At 48.7% G+C, this 14,264-nt stretch overlaps 1 protein-coding gene across 3 annotated transcripts in view; it reads left to right on the plus strand.

The window, feature by feature from the left end:
• Positions 1-13,922: 13,922 nt before the first annotated feature.
• The window catches only part of LOC309372898 (tyrosine-protein phosphatase non-receptor type substrate 1-like), a 110,458-nt gene continuing 110,116 nt past the window's right edge, over positions 13,923-14,264 (plus strand). The window contains exon 1 of one of the 3 annotated variants that reach the window (XM_081916954.1): positions 13,923-14,264. In XM_081916954.1, the coding sequence (XP_081773080.1) occupies positions 14,166-14,264 (99 nt within the window). In that variant the 5' untranslated portion in view covers positions 13,923-14,165. The other 2 variants (XM_081916955.1, XM_081916959.1) reach the window with 2 other exon arrangements.

The following is a 14,264-nucleotide window of genomic DNA, read 5'->3' on the forward strand; positions in this document are numbered from 1 at the left end:
AACGGCATTTCCGTGCATTGCTCTGGTTTCGCCAGAAGTGGCTTAGTCATGCTGGCCACATGACCTGGAAAAACTGTCTGCGGGCAAATGTCGGCTCCCTCAGCCAGTAAAGCAAGATGAGCGCTGCAACCCCAGAGTCATCTGCGACTGCACTCAACTGTCAGGAGTCCTTTCCCTTTACCTTTTTAGTCTAGAGAGCTCCACGTTTCCCCACTCCTGGTCTCCTGTAACACACGTCTTTTGCGCAAAACTCTTTCGCCATGGGATAAATGCCAAAACAATACAGTGGTACCTTGGGTTACATACGCTTCAGGTTACAGCCTCCGCTAACCTAGAAATAATACCTTGGGTTAAGAACTTTGCTTCAGGATGAGAACAGAAATCGCACGGCAGCAGTGGGAGGCCCCATTAGATAAAGTGGTGCTTCAGGTTAAGAACAGTTTCAGGTTAAAAATGGACCTCTGGAACGAATTAAGTACTTAACCCGAGATACCACTGTACATTGCGAGCATACGATGTTTGCTGTGGCTGTGCCTCTGTGATGGCTTGCCTCCTGCTAGGTCGCACACCGGCGCCCGGTCACTCGTGCCCATTTGCACAATCACTGGGCAGTCTGCGATGGAAATCACGTATCGGGGATGCTCTGCTGGGGGGGAAATCTTTCTGCCTATTCCTCTAGCTAGACAAAGCTGCCTTCTTATCTCCACATAACCAAGGAGGGAGTTGGTACCACCCAGCAAACAAGCCCCTATTAAGGACCCGTGTTGTCAGATGAGCTTGAGAGATGTGTTGGCAGGATGAATGTGCCCTTTGCATCTGGTGAGGGGGGGGGGAGACTTTCTGTGCCAAACGCTTGTCTCGGTTCTAAAGTAGCAATCTTAGGTCTTACTGCTCTGAAATCGCTTCTTAGATGGAGCCTCGAGTGTCATGTAATGCTTGCAGCACTGTCAGAACTTCAGCCAGCTTTGGGTATCAAACTTGGGACGTGGAGAGAAGGAATATCTGCTGCCTAGGGATTCAGCCTGGGTGCCACAACCAACTCTGGGCGAAGGGCAGGAAGGGCAGCTATGTCCACCAAAAAAAGCATCTTTGCACCAGTAGGCTGGGGCTGGCCATGTGGTGTTCCTTAAAGGTAAAGGGATCCCTGACCATTAGGTCCAGTTGTGGCCAACTCTGGGCCGGCGTACAGCTTCCGGGTCATGTGGCCAGCATGACTAAGCCACTTCTGGTGAACCAGAGCAGCGCACGGAAATGCCGTTTACCTTCCCACCGGAGTGGTACCTATTTATCTACTTGCACTTTGACGTGCTTTTGAACTGCTAGGTTGGCAGGAGCAGGGACCAAGCAACAGGAGCTCACCCCGGGGATTCAAACCGCCAACCTTTGGATCGACAAGTCCTAGGCTCTGTGCTTTATCCCACAGTGCCACCCCCCCCCCATACAAGTTCCTGAGTTGGGCAAGTTGTTCTGAGCACAAGTGATTTTCATCAATGTGCATTGCAGAGGTCTGTCTCTTGCCATGTGGATCTAACAGATCCCTACGGTTGTCATCAGAGGCCCTTTTCCAGCTGCCTCTTCTAAGGAAAGTGCAAAAGATGGCAACAAGAGAACGGTCATTTTCCGTGATGGCTCCCAGATTTAGGTGTGCTCTCCGCAGGGAAATGTACCTGCCAGCAACATTGTTAGCCTTCAGCCGCCAGGCAGAATTAGTTAAGTTATAATATGGTATTATTCTGGCCTTTTAGTAGGTTGGGATTTGTCCTTTGTGTCAATAGATGAACAGTTTCACTGTTCTTGTTTCTGTCTCTGTTGTGGATTATAAATGTCTCGTAGGTTGTTCTGAATTTTAGCACTTGCACTAGCTGCTCTGGGGCTTTTTTTGTATAAAAAGCAATGAACAAATATTATTGTAACAGCAAGTACCTTCAATGCGGGCTCTCTGCTGGATGGTGTTGCTGCAGCTGTTTTGAGTGGCAATGGATGGGGGGAAATGGCTCTAGGCGATCTGCTTGTTGTGAGGTCCTTTTAGCTGCAGAAGCTCTTCCTTCCATTTTATTATAGAAACATAGAACTGTAGAGGAATCTCCATGGCAGACGGGTATCCAACCTCCATTTAAAAACTTCCAGTGAAGGTCCAGGACCTTCCAAGGTTTTCTGTTCCACTGTCAGAAAGTTCACCCTAAAACATTTAGTTGGAACTTGAATCCATTGCTTCGGGTCCTACCCTCCAGAGCAGTAGAAAACAAGTTTGCACCCTCTTCCATGGGACAGCCCTTGTGAAATATACTCTTGAGTCAAGAGTGGATTTCATGCTCTTTATTCAGCTCATAGTGGTGTGGAGGAATGGAAGTTCCCCCAGAATGTCTGCTTTATATACATTATTTACACAATGGGCCCCACGTGATTGGCTAATTCCAGGATTCTCCTGTAGGCCAATCAGGTTGCGGATTCACTTCCACCTAGAGCTGAATTGGGTGGCTCCTGTGGACCAATCAGACTGCTGCATTCTGCATCCTATTGTTCTAGGACGAATCAGATTGCTGCATTCTGGGTCCTGTTGTTCTAGGACCAATCAGACTGCTGCATTCTGGATCCTATTGCTCTAGGACCAATCAGACTGCTGCATTTTGGATCCTATTCAACTCAGTACATAACACCTTGAGATATTTGAAGATGGCTATCATATCTTCTCTCCAGGCTAAACATACCCAACTTCCTCAACCCTTCCTCATAATGCTAGCAGTGGACCCCGTCGCCCTCTGCTGCTGCCTCTTCATTTTCCTGTCTGTGGCTTTCAGACTTGAGACTAAGGGGCCTCCTGCTCTATGGCTCTCATCATTACAACTCTCCCAATGAGGAACATCTTGAGAAATCTCAGGGGAGCCTGGAGGGCTTTCTAAGAGGCACACACAGCAGCCCCATCTAGCACAAACCAAAGGGATGTTGTGAAATGTGCCGCTAGATCCAACTGGGATGTATGCAGGCTTTGTTACAGGGTTTCCCAGGTCCTGGAAGTGGATTTACGTGAGTGTGGTATCATGACAGTGGACAAAGCTGTAGGGTGGCTTTTGAATAAATGTGTTTAAAATAAAACTTTAAAGGAAGAAGAAGTGTGCTGTTGGGTCAGGCCAAAGTCCAGCTGTTTCCCCATCAGCTAAACCAATGCCTCTGCAAAGTCTGCAGGCAGTGGTTCAGAGCGGTGAACTGGGTTCACATCTCCACTCCTCCACATGCAGCTGCTGGGTGACCGTGGGCTAGTCACACTTCTCTGAAGTCTCTCAGCCTCACTCACCTCACAGAGTGTTTGTTGTGGGGGACAAAGGGAAAGGAGAATGTTAGCCGCTTTGAGACTCCTTCAGGTAGTGATAAAGCGGGATATCAAATCCAAACTCTTCTTCTTCATCATCCTCAGTGAGTTTGTCTGTTGTTGTTGTTTAGTTGTTTAGTCATGTCTGACTCTTCGTGACCCCATGGACCAGAGCACGCCAGGCCCTCCTGTCTTCCACTGCCTCCCGCAGTTTGGTCAAACTCATGCTGGTAGCTACAAGAACACTATCCAACCATCTCGTCCTCTGTCGTCCCCTTCTCCTTGTGCCCTCCATCTTTCCCAACATCAGGGTCTTTTCCAGGGAGTCTTCTCTTCTCCTGAGGTGGCCAAAGTCTTGGAGCCTCAGCTTCACGATCTGTCCTTCCAGTAAGCACTCAGGGCTGATTTCCTTCAGAATGGAGAGGTTTGATCTTCTTGCAGTCCATGGGACTCTCCAGAGTCTCCTCCAGCACAATAATTCAAAAGCATCAATTCTTTGGCGATCAGCCTTCTTTATGGTCCAGCTCTCACTTCTATACATCACTACTGGGAAAACCATGGCTTTAACTATATGGACCTTTGTTGGCAAGGTGATGTCTCTGCTAAGAGTTTGTCTAAGCCTCCTTAAAAGCCATCCAGGTTGGGGGCCACCACTGGGTTTTGTGCGAGAGAATTCCATAGTTTCAGCTCTGTGCTTTGTGGAGAACTTTGTTCTGCCTGGCCCAAATTGTCCAACACTCAGCTTCATTGGACGGTTCCCAAATTCCAGCGTCTTGCTTGATGGGATGATGGTCTGATGGACTTTCACATTTCAACATGAGGAGTGGGGTGTTAGCTAAATCGGCCCCGTGGCCCATGCAGTCCGACATCCTGTTCTTGTGCTGGCAAACCACATTCCCCAGTGGGACACCACCCACAGACTTCTCAAGAGACAAGTGTCTGAAAGTGGTTTCTCAAAAGTTTGTTTAAAAAAAAAAAAACCCAACCCACTGGCAAGAAAGGGAAGGGGAAGCAGCAGAGGGGAAATGAGGATAGCTCAGGCAGCCAGTGGTGGAGTGGCTGAGGGTGAACAAATTGAACTTGAATCCTGGAAAGATGAAGGCCTTGTGGGTGGGTGGTTCCTGTATCTTGGAGACAGGTCACCTGCCTGTTCTGGAAGGGGTTGAACTCACCTCTGGTGGAGCAGCCATGCTGTTTGGAGGGTACTCCTCATTTCTATCACTAGAGGAGCAAGCGGCCTTGGTCCAGTAGACCTGAAGGCGCGTCTCCACCCCCATCATTCTGCCCGGTCCAGCTCCGAGGGCCTTCTGGAGGTTCCCTCGCTGCGAGAAGCCAAGCTACAGGGAACCAGGCAGAGGGCCTTCTCAGTGGTGGCACCCGCCCTGTGGAACGTCCTCCCATCAGATGTCAAAGAGAACAACTACTACCAGACTTTTAGAAGACATCTGAAGGCAGCCCTGTTTAGGGAAGCTTTTAATGTTTAATAGACTATTGTATTTGAATATTCTGTTGGAAGCCGCCCAGAATGGCTGGGGAAACCCAGCCAGATGGTTAGGGTATTATTATTATTATTATATTTTATTTTGCAGCCAGGGGTGCCTTTTTACCAGCTCCAACTGGTAAACTAGAGGTGACCATTCCTGGACCATGACAGCCTGACCACAGTGGCTCATGGACTGGCAACCCCAAGGCTTGATTACTGTTCCATGCTTTATACGGGGCTGCCCTTGTATCCGGTCCGGAAGTTTCAACTAGTGCAGAATGCAGCAGCCAGGTGGCTCACAGGAGCAGATTCCTGGCAACGTGTTTCTATAGACTGTCTGATTCATGGTGCTCCACCTCGATCCCTGGGTACTTCCACTTTGGTAGTTCCCCCTGTGGCTTGGTGGGCCTTCACCAGGGACGGAGCTCTTGGTGCAGCATGCCCTGTCCTGTGGAATTCCCTGCCAGTAGAGCATTTCAGCAAAAACCACCCCTCCCTTCCCTCTGACAGTGTCTGAAAACTATATTGTTAGGCCTTTGCAACATGAATTTTCTCTTTGTAGCTATTTGGCGTTTATTGATGTTTTTACGAATGCTTTCTGCTGGTTTTATTCTTTCATGTTGCACAGTGCCTTGATATATATATTGTTTTGAAAGTGTAAATATGTAAATGCATAAATCTAGGTCAGTATTTTTACACTAACTGGCAGCGGCTCTCAGACAAGGAGCCTAACAGGAGATGCTGGGGATCAAACCTGTGGTGCTCTGCTGCTGCTTTGAAGCAATGTGTCTCCACTAAGGAGGTTAGAGAGATCCACCAAGTGCCTCTGACCTCCTTTGACTAATAGCTCTGGGCCTGGGGCAGAGGGAAGGGGGGGGGAACAGGCTGATGGGAGGAAATTGTGAGAAGTTACTTACGTGGACTTACAATGAGACAAGGAGACACCGAGATAAGGTCTATTACTTCCCTTTTATTATAACGCGTTTGCAAAGGCGGGCTCCCCGTCCCAGGGTGGTACGAAGAGCCCCGAACAATGGACGGGCAAGTGTATTTATCCCTATTGCTGCCGCCCTTCATTCGAAGCTTGGCTTACAATCTGTCTAATCATCAAAGACATGGTACTAATACATCATCCATTCTACACTCTCTAAACCTAACCTTATTTAGAGACTCTTTCTACTTCCTTATCTTGTTGACCTGGCTCCCCTGCAGCCGAACCCACGCTGGAATTTACAACAGCCCAACGCAGGAATTTACAATTGAGTTCGAGGCACACCTTTTTACTCCTTCTCACAATCCCCCCTCTTTTTGTATCTTGTCTCGAACTCACATAATAATTCTTGGGCTGTTATTTCTGCTTCCTCATCGGATGTGGGTACTGAGGCATATTGCATCTTCATAAAATATGTGGATACCTTCCGTTCTGCTAGGAGGGACAAAGAATTATTGATAGTTCTAACAAAGATTGGCAGAACGCATGGAAGTAGTACGCATCCTGCCGCAATTAACCCAATTAGGGCCACTATGGCCTGCAGACCAGGTAATTTAGGGAACCATGAACCAAACATATCCTTAAGGTTGCCAATACACATGAGCCGACCCAATTTAAAGGTAACCTATTGTAAGCATAGCTCTCACAAGCCCAGTAAAACCCATCGGGGGTTGTCCATTCTAGCATTCTGTTCTCCGGATCTAGGAGAAAGCTCATATTGGTAATATTTCCGAGGGGAGAGGGCCAAGTTTTATTATTATTCCCTTGACTCCACCACTGTTTGTCCTCCCATTGTCCTATACAAGGGAGTGTCCCCACATGCGTTCCATTTATTCGGCTGGTGTTCCTGGTGAAGCATTCTGTCCCAACTAGGTGATTAGAGATTTGCCATACCTCGTTACCCAAATGCTTATAAGTGTAATTGTTTTGTGTTTTATATACCTCCGTATAGTTTACTTCATGAGCCACCCATGGCCACTGATCCCCCATTTGTTCCTCCACATACAAAACAATTTTTCACCGTTAATTCCTTGGCTATAGTCTCAGCTAAACTTAGGAACATATTATGGGCTTTAGGGGGTAGGGGAAGGGTATTTAAATGCTGTACTTCTTCCTCAAAATCTTCGAATACTGATATGGGTTGTCTCGTTACCTTAGTTGTGTGTATTTGTATGATGAGATATCCATAAGGATCTTTTCCAGTCCCATCAATGCCTATACCTATGTGCACAAATTTAGGCGAAGTAGAAGGTCTCTCGCTCGCCCATAGACATACTGGGTTGCATTTTCCTGTGGAGCAGTCGGTGGAGGCAGCTCCCCTAGTGAGATTTATTCCCTCAGGGCCTCTATAGGTGGGCTGTTTATTAACTCCCTCTGTGTACCAATAATTATATACCCCGGCCCCAGCCCCCACGTTACTTCCTTTTATTCTCTGGAAAAGGTACTTTCTTTCCTGTAAATATGATTGTTCCCAACCACGATTTCCACACCAGACCCCTGCCCCTCCATTTGGGCCCTGTCCTTTATCTATTGCGATACAAGCATCAAAACAGACCATAATCCTGCCCTCTCCCCTTGTTGTATTATGTGCTATATAACCCTGTCGGTTTTGGGCCAAGGAACACATACTTCTCCCCTCACCAGCTTGATTAGCGGTTCCGCCCTTATATCCGTAAACATATATACTGGAAGTTATGGGTCCCACCGCCAGGGGTTCATAGCATTCCGTCTTGTTTCCTTTTACCCTACATCTATAATATTGAGTTTGGTTGTGAACACAAGGATCTAACTGTTGAACACATTCTGGCGCTATATTATAATACATTAGGGTCTGTGTGATTTTATTGCCTGTTCGGGTTGTCTGGATGCACTCGGTGCACTGGGGTTCCGATTGGGTTGCCCATGAAGTGGCCCATCCTATTAATACTATTCCTAATACTTGCCAGTTACCTTTCATGTGTGGGGTTCAAATAGATTAAAGCTTGCCTCACCGTTGGGGTTTCTGCTAATTGGCACGTTACCTCCCCTCCTAATTTCACTTCACAATATTGGAGTATAACGTCCTCTATAAAGATGATGCTGCACCTTTCAGTACAATGCACACACTGCACACACCCTTCGCAATGTTGACAGCAACAGCACTCGAAAAAAAAACACACACAGGTACAAAACAAACACATCACAGTCTAGGTGCGCCCTTCTGGATCCCGGTTCCTGATTTGGTAAGCGTAACTTTCAGCGGATTATTTGGACTAGTCACTGCTGTCCAATTTTCAGGTGGAGCTCTTTTCACCCGGTGGTAATGGGTCCATCCATGCTCTCTGGTCCGTACTGCTGATTCGGTTGTGAGCAGGACCTGGTATGGGCCTTCCCAACTCGGGCTGAGTTTCTCCGTCCGCCAAGCCTTTATCAGGACCAGGTCTCCGGGCTGAAAGGTGTGCTGTTGCTCCAGGAGCGGGGGCCGCTGTGCTAGTATGCCTTGTCTGTGGAAAGATAACAGAGACTGGGACAGTGACTGCAAATATTTCCTGATAAACTGATCCCTGAACTCGATTTGAGGGTTTCCTAATACTACCAAATATGGGTGACCCATCATCATCTCAAAAGGGGACAGACCAGTGTCTTTTCGGGGAGCTACCCTCATCCTTAATAGTGCCAAAGGGAGATTTTTCGTCCAAGGCAGCCCATTTTCAAGATATAACTTAGTCAAATGTTTTTTTATTTCCCCATTCGCCCGTTCCACCTTTCCGCTGCTCTCAGGGTGCCAGGACGTGTGGAAACTCCACATAATCCCCACAGTACCTCCTGCATTGCTTTTTTGGTGAAATGAGTTCCCCTATCAGAGTCTATGACTTCTATTATTCCATACCGAGGAAGAATGTGTTCCAGAATGGCTTTGCTAACCACCTGAGCTGTGGCCCTACGGCTAGGGAAGGCCTCAATCCAACCTGTCAAATGATCTTTAAATATCAACAAATACTTCTGCCCCCCCCTTTCTGGCAGTTCGGTAAAATCTACTTGTACTCTCTGGAAGGGCCATACCGCTAGAGGCCGCCCACCCCTTTCAGTTTTCCTTGCCCGGGCTTTGTTAACCTTTTGACATATCAGACACTTCCATGCGATGGCGTGCGCCATCGGCCACATGTCTCTACTCCAATACACTGACTTCACCAAATTCACCATTCCCTCCGTGCCTAAATGACTTCCTTCATGTATTTTCTCCAATATATTTAACATAGTTGATTTTGGAAGGACCATTTGCTTTTCCGGAGTCTCCCAACTTTCTCCTTTTCTTTCCCATCCCTCCTTTTCCATCTATTCTTTCTCCTTTTGAGTGAACACTAAATCTTTTACATCCTGCGGGTCAATCACAGGTACTTGCAGGACACATTGTTTAAATATTTCCTTCCTTGGTTCCCCCTCCGCCGCTTCTCGCGCTCGGAGATCAGCCCATGCATTTCCCTGTTCCTCCGAACTGTATCCTTTGGTGTGGGCGAGGATGTGCACAATGCCTATCTTCCGAGGTCCCATCAGGGATTCTAGTAGCCGCTCGAGTAAAGCAACGTGTTCAATTTGTTTCCCATCCGCCTTTATGAAGCCCCTTTCTCTCCAGGTCCGACCGAAAGTATGCACCACTCCCCATGCATATCTTGAGTCAGTCCAGATTGTCACATCTAACCCGGTTGCCAATTCCAGGGCTCGGGTTAGCGCCATTACTTCACATTTCTGGGCTGACCAAGTGCTAGGGAGGGCCCCGCTTTCTATTGTCTCCCCGTCTTCCTTGACCACTGCGTATCCCGACCTTCTTTTTCCTTCCCTCACATAACTAGATCCATCTACGAACCATCTTTCCCCTTCCGTTAGAGGTACCTCGCTTAGATCTTCCCTAACTTTGGCCATTAATTCTTTATCCTTAAGGCAATCATGCTCCTCGAGTTCCCATTCTTGCCGCTCCCCTCTTAGGAATTCCGCTGGATTCAAATTTCTATCTGTCCCTATGGTTATATCATTTCCAGTTCTGAGTATCCCTTCATATTGCACTAGGCGCCTGTCCGTCATCCAGGTGGGTGCAGCACCTGTCAGTACTGCGCCTATCTGATGAGGGCTGTGCACTATCAGTGCTCCCCCAAAGGTCAATTTCCTGCTTTCCAATACTAATTCGGCCGCTGCAGCCACCGCTTGAATGCACGCCGGCCATCCTCTAACCACTGGTTCTAAGGTTGCGCTTAGATAAGCTACTGGCTGATATCGCCCCCCTCTTTTCTGAGCCAGGACTCCTACTGCCGTCTGAGCAGCCGCTGTCACATACAAGTGGAACGGCTGCTGTAGATTTGGCAGGGCCAGAGCCGGACTAGTTATTAAAGTTTTCTTAATTTCTTCCCACCTGGCCTTATCTTCCTCGTCCCATTGCACCTCCTCTTGTTTTCCTGTCAGTTTCCTATTCAAAAACTGAGTCAACTTTGAATACTGATCTATCCACAATCTGCAATATCCCAATAATCCTAACATTCTTCTTACATCAGTTTTATCTTTAGGTGGTCGTAGTTCCATGATCCCTTTTACTCTATCTGGGTCTAATTGCCTTATCATCCCAAGCCAACAAAACCTGTCCCAAAGGACTATTTGGATCTATGGGGTCTTTGGTCCCATTACTGGGGCCCCTTTTACATGTACTCTGACTCTTTCCCATACTCTATTATGTCTCTTTTTCGTTCACTCACACAATCACGCGGAATCGCCTGGCCGTTTCCCTCGCGGGAGAACGGAACCGCAAGCTAATCCTCCCGCCGGGGTCCCAGGCCCCCCGGTCCACACTCACGCGTCCGTTTGGAACCTCTCTTTCATACAGAGACCACACACCAACAACACCCAATATTCCCCTTCCCAGGGATATATTACCAAGATACTCACCCCCTTCAGTCTAGTGCCTCCTTCTCGGTGGCTGGTAAACTGGCAGGCGTCCCTGCAGGGCGAGGCAGTCCCCGACTGCGGCGGTCCCAGACCACCAGTCTTTCAGAATATCTTAAGTCGGTTCTCCGTCCTTCCAGCTCCCGGAACCTGTCACCGCGGGCCCTGAGCAACAGATCTCTCCGAAAATCGGAGTGCCGGCTGATCCGTTCCCCAGCCCCCGCCGAGCCGGTCGTCGAGAGCCCCACGTTGGGCGCCAAAAATTGTGAGAAGTTACTTACGTGGACTTACAATGAGACAAGGAGACACCGAGATAAGGTCTATTACTTCCCTTTTATTATAACGCGTTTGCAAAGGCGGGCTCCCCGTCCCAGGGTGGTACGAAGAGCCCCGAACAATGGACGGGCAAGTGTATTTATCCCTATTGCTGCCGCCCTTCATTCGAAGCTTGGCTTACAATCTGTCTAATCATCAAAGACATGGTACTAATACATCATCCATTCTACACTCTCTAAACCTAACCTTATTTAGAGACTCTTTCTACTTCCTTATCTTGTTGACCTGGCTCCCCTGCAGCCGAACCCACGCTGGAATTTACAACAGCCCAACGCAGGAATTTACAATTGAGTTCGAGGCACACCTTTTTACTCCTTCTCACAAAGTGATGTCAAAAATGAAAGTTGTAGCCCCTAAGCTCGTGAACGAAGTCTTGTGGGCAGAGCACAGGAGCAGAGATGTTTGACGGCATGCAGCCTTGGAAGCCATAGGATGCTTCAAAAACCCATCGTTCTGATCTTGGAAGACAATGGAGACGTAAATTTGTCTACACTAAAGGAGCAGATTGATGTATGCAAGGAAGGGGCAAACATGTATGGCCTAGCACTGCGTGGAGTGGGGATGGGGAGATGGTGCAAAGGATGTGAATTTAGGGGGAGGCAGCTTCTCAGAGACAGGTGACTGGGAACTGTGGGTACAGAACTTAAGAGGTTTTGGTCTGATCCACTAGGGCTCCTTTTATATTACTCGTGCAATAAAAATAGGTGTCGGAGGAAAAGGTTAGGAGGGCCCACTGCCTGGGTCCTTAAAGGTAAAGGGACCCCTGACCATTCGGTCCAGTCACAGATGACTCTGGGGTTGTGGCGCTCATCTCACTTTATTGGCCGAGGGAGCCGGCGTACAGCTTCTGGGTCATGTGGCCAGCATAACTAAGCTGCTTCTGGCAAACCAGAGCAGCGCATGGAAATGCCATTTACCTTCCCGCCAGAGTGGTACCTATTTATCTACTTGCACTTTGACTTGTTTTCGAACTGCTAGGTTGGCAGGAGCTGGGACTGAGCAACGTCGCGGGGATTCGAACCGCTGGCCTTCTGATCGGCCAGTTCCTGATGATTTATTCACCGGGAACCAAATTCCAAAAGTTGCATTTATTTGATTTAAAGAAACACACTACTTCGGCTTTTGAATTTATTCTTGGACTTGTGATTCCTGATTCTCTATTGAAACCAGGGTGGGGGGGAGGAGATTAAAGATGTTGGTCAGGTCAGCCTGGACAGTTTGGTCTCCACCTCCTCATCCTTCTCCAAGACGCATGAGGGTCTGGCTGCAGTTGCTTCTTTCCTATATTCTGTACATGCTCAGGTGCACTCTCCTCCCCAACCCCCGTTTCCAAGTCTGAAGCTTAGCATCTAAAGCAGATTTCCAAAAGTTTAGCTCCGTACTTGCAAGAGGAGAGGCACTGTGCTATGAAGACTATGGGTGTGGTGTTCAGCTACAATTTACTGAAATGAATGAGAATGGCTAAATGGGGTCCATTCATTTCCATAGGTCTCCTCTGTGCAGTTGAATACCACCCTATGCCAGACACAGGCTCATAGCTGTCAACTTTTCCCTTTTCTTGCGAGGAATCCTATTCAGAAAGAGTTTCCCTTTTTGAAAAAGGGAAAAGTTGACAGCTATGCAGGCTGTACAGTCATACCAGTTTGCCTTAAGGTAAGGTAAGGTAAGGTACCCCTGACCATTAGGTCCAGTCGTGGCCAACTCTGGGGTTGCGGCACTCATCTCGCTTTATTGGCTGAGGGAGCCGGCGTACAGCTTCCGGGTCATGTGGCCAGCATGACTAAGCCGCTTCTGGCGAACCAGAGCAGCGCACGGAAACGCCGTTTACCTTCCTGCCAGAGCGGTACCTATTTATCTACTTGCACTTTGATGTGCTTTCAAACTGCTAGGTGGGCAGGAGCAGGGACCGAGCAACGGGAGCTCACCCCATCACGGGGATTCGAACCGACCTTCTGATCGGCAAGTCCTGGGCTCTGTGGTTTAACCCACAGCACCACCCATGTCCCTGCATGCTGCCTTACCTTAGCTAAAAAGATATGATATGCATTTTGCGAACAGAAGCACAGATCCATTCCCCAGCACTTTCCAGCAGAAAGGAGCCTAGATAGGAGGGCTGGTGGAGAGTTTTCCCTGCCTAAATCCTTGGGAGGCCCCGCCCTCATCTCAGTAGCAGACCCTACTAAGCTAGAGAGGTTTGCTTCAGGACCCTATCTTCAAAGGTAGCTCCCTCTCTTCTTGTTCAGGAATAAATATCTATTAGCCCCTCTCTCCTCCTCCTCCTCCTCCCTGGAATGAAATCCTTCCTGATTTCTGTGCTTCCTGTTTATTTCCTGCCACAATCATCACCTCCTTCCTGCATCCCTTGTCTGACAGTCCCATCCTAATTCCCCGGGCAGGCTTTCCATTCATTTCACCGAAGCTTTTATCAGCTTTCTCTCTCTCTCTCTCTCTCTCTTGTATTTTCCTTGGGGAAGAGTTGGAGTGGTAGCTGGGAATGCAAGAGGAGCAGGGGGTGGGTAGGTTAGTGGGGGAGAGGAGAGAGAGAGTTCTCAGACGGAAGCACTTTGCAGAAGCCAGACTTTGTGCAACAGGGAGTCTCCAATTCTCCCCCTGACCCCTCCCTCCCGGTCTCATTTTCAGCCTTCTTTTGAAAGCCTGGGGAGAAGAACCCAGGAGTGTTTTTCAGGAGACAAAGCTTGCCTCCCTTTTGCAAAGGGAAGGGCAAGCAAAGGGAAGGAGGGGAGGAAGCCTCTGAATTCTCCCAGCCCACCTTAAGAAAAACAATGTGTGGCTGATTCCAGGCAGGCAGGGGTGACCTTACAAAACACCAAAAAAAAGCAAGTTGGCTTGGAGCGAGGCAGGCAGGCAGTCGTAGTGGTACAGCCTCCCTTGTGCTCCTTCTACCCCCCCCCCCTCCAGCCTTTTCTTCCGATCGCCTCTGTCCAGCTTGCTTTGTGAAAAGCTAGCTGGGGGGGGAAGAGAACTAGGACTGCGTGGAGCCGTTTCCCAAAAGCTGGCTTGCCTACTAGAGAGAGAGAGAGAAGGGGGGGGGGAGACGACTCTTTCTTTTCTCCTGAACTGGTACATTGTTGGGGGGAAAACAGAGCCCCATCAATGCTAGGCAACGGGAGGAGGGTGGGATGTCTCTGAACCACCCGCAGCAGAGCGCAAAGAAGGCGCTGCAGAGAGACACTAGCAGACTGACAAGCGCAGCACGGCAGGGTCCAAGGGCTGCAAAG

Source organism: Podarcis melisellensis (assembly GCF_964234715.1).
Source record: "Podarcis melisellensis genome assembly, chromosome: 6".
Lineage (NCBI taxonomy): Eukaryota > Metazoa > Chordata > Lepidosauria > Squamata > Lacertidae > Podarcis > Podarcis melisellensis.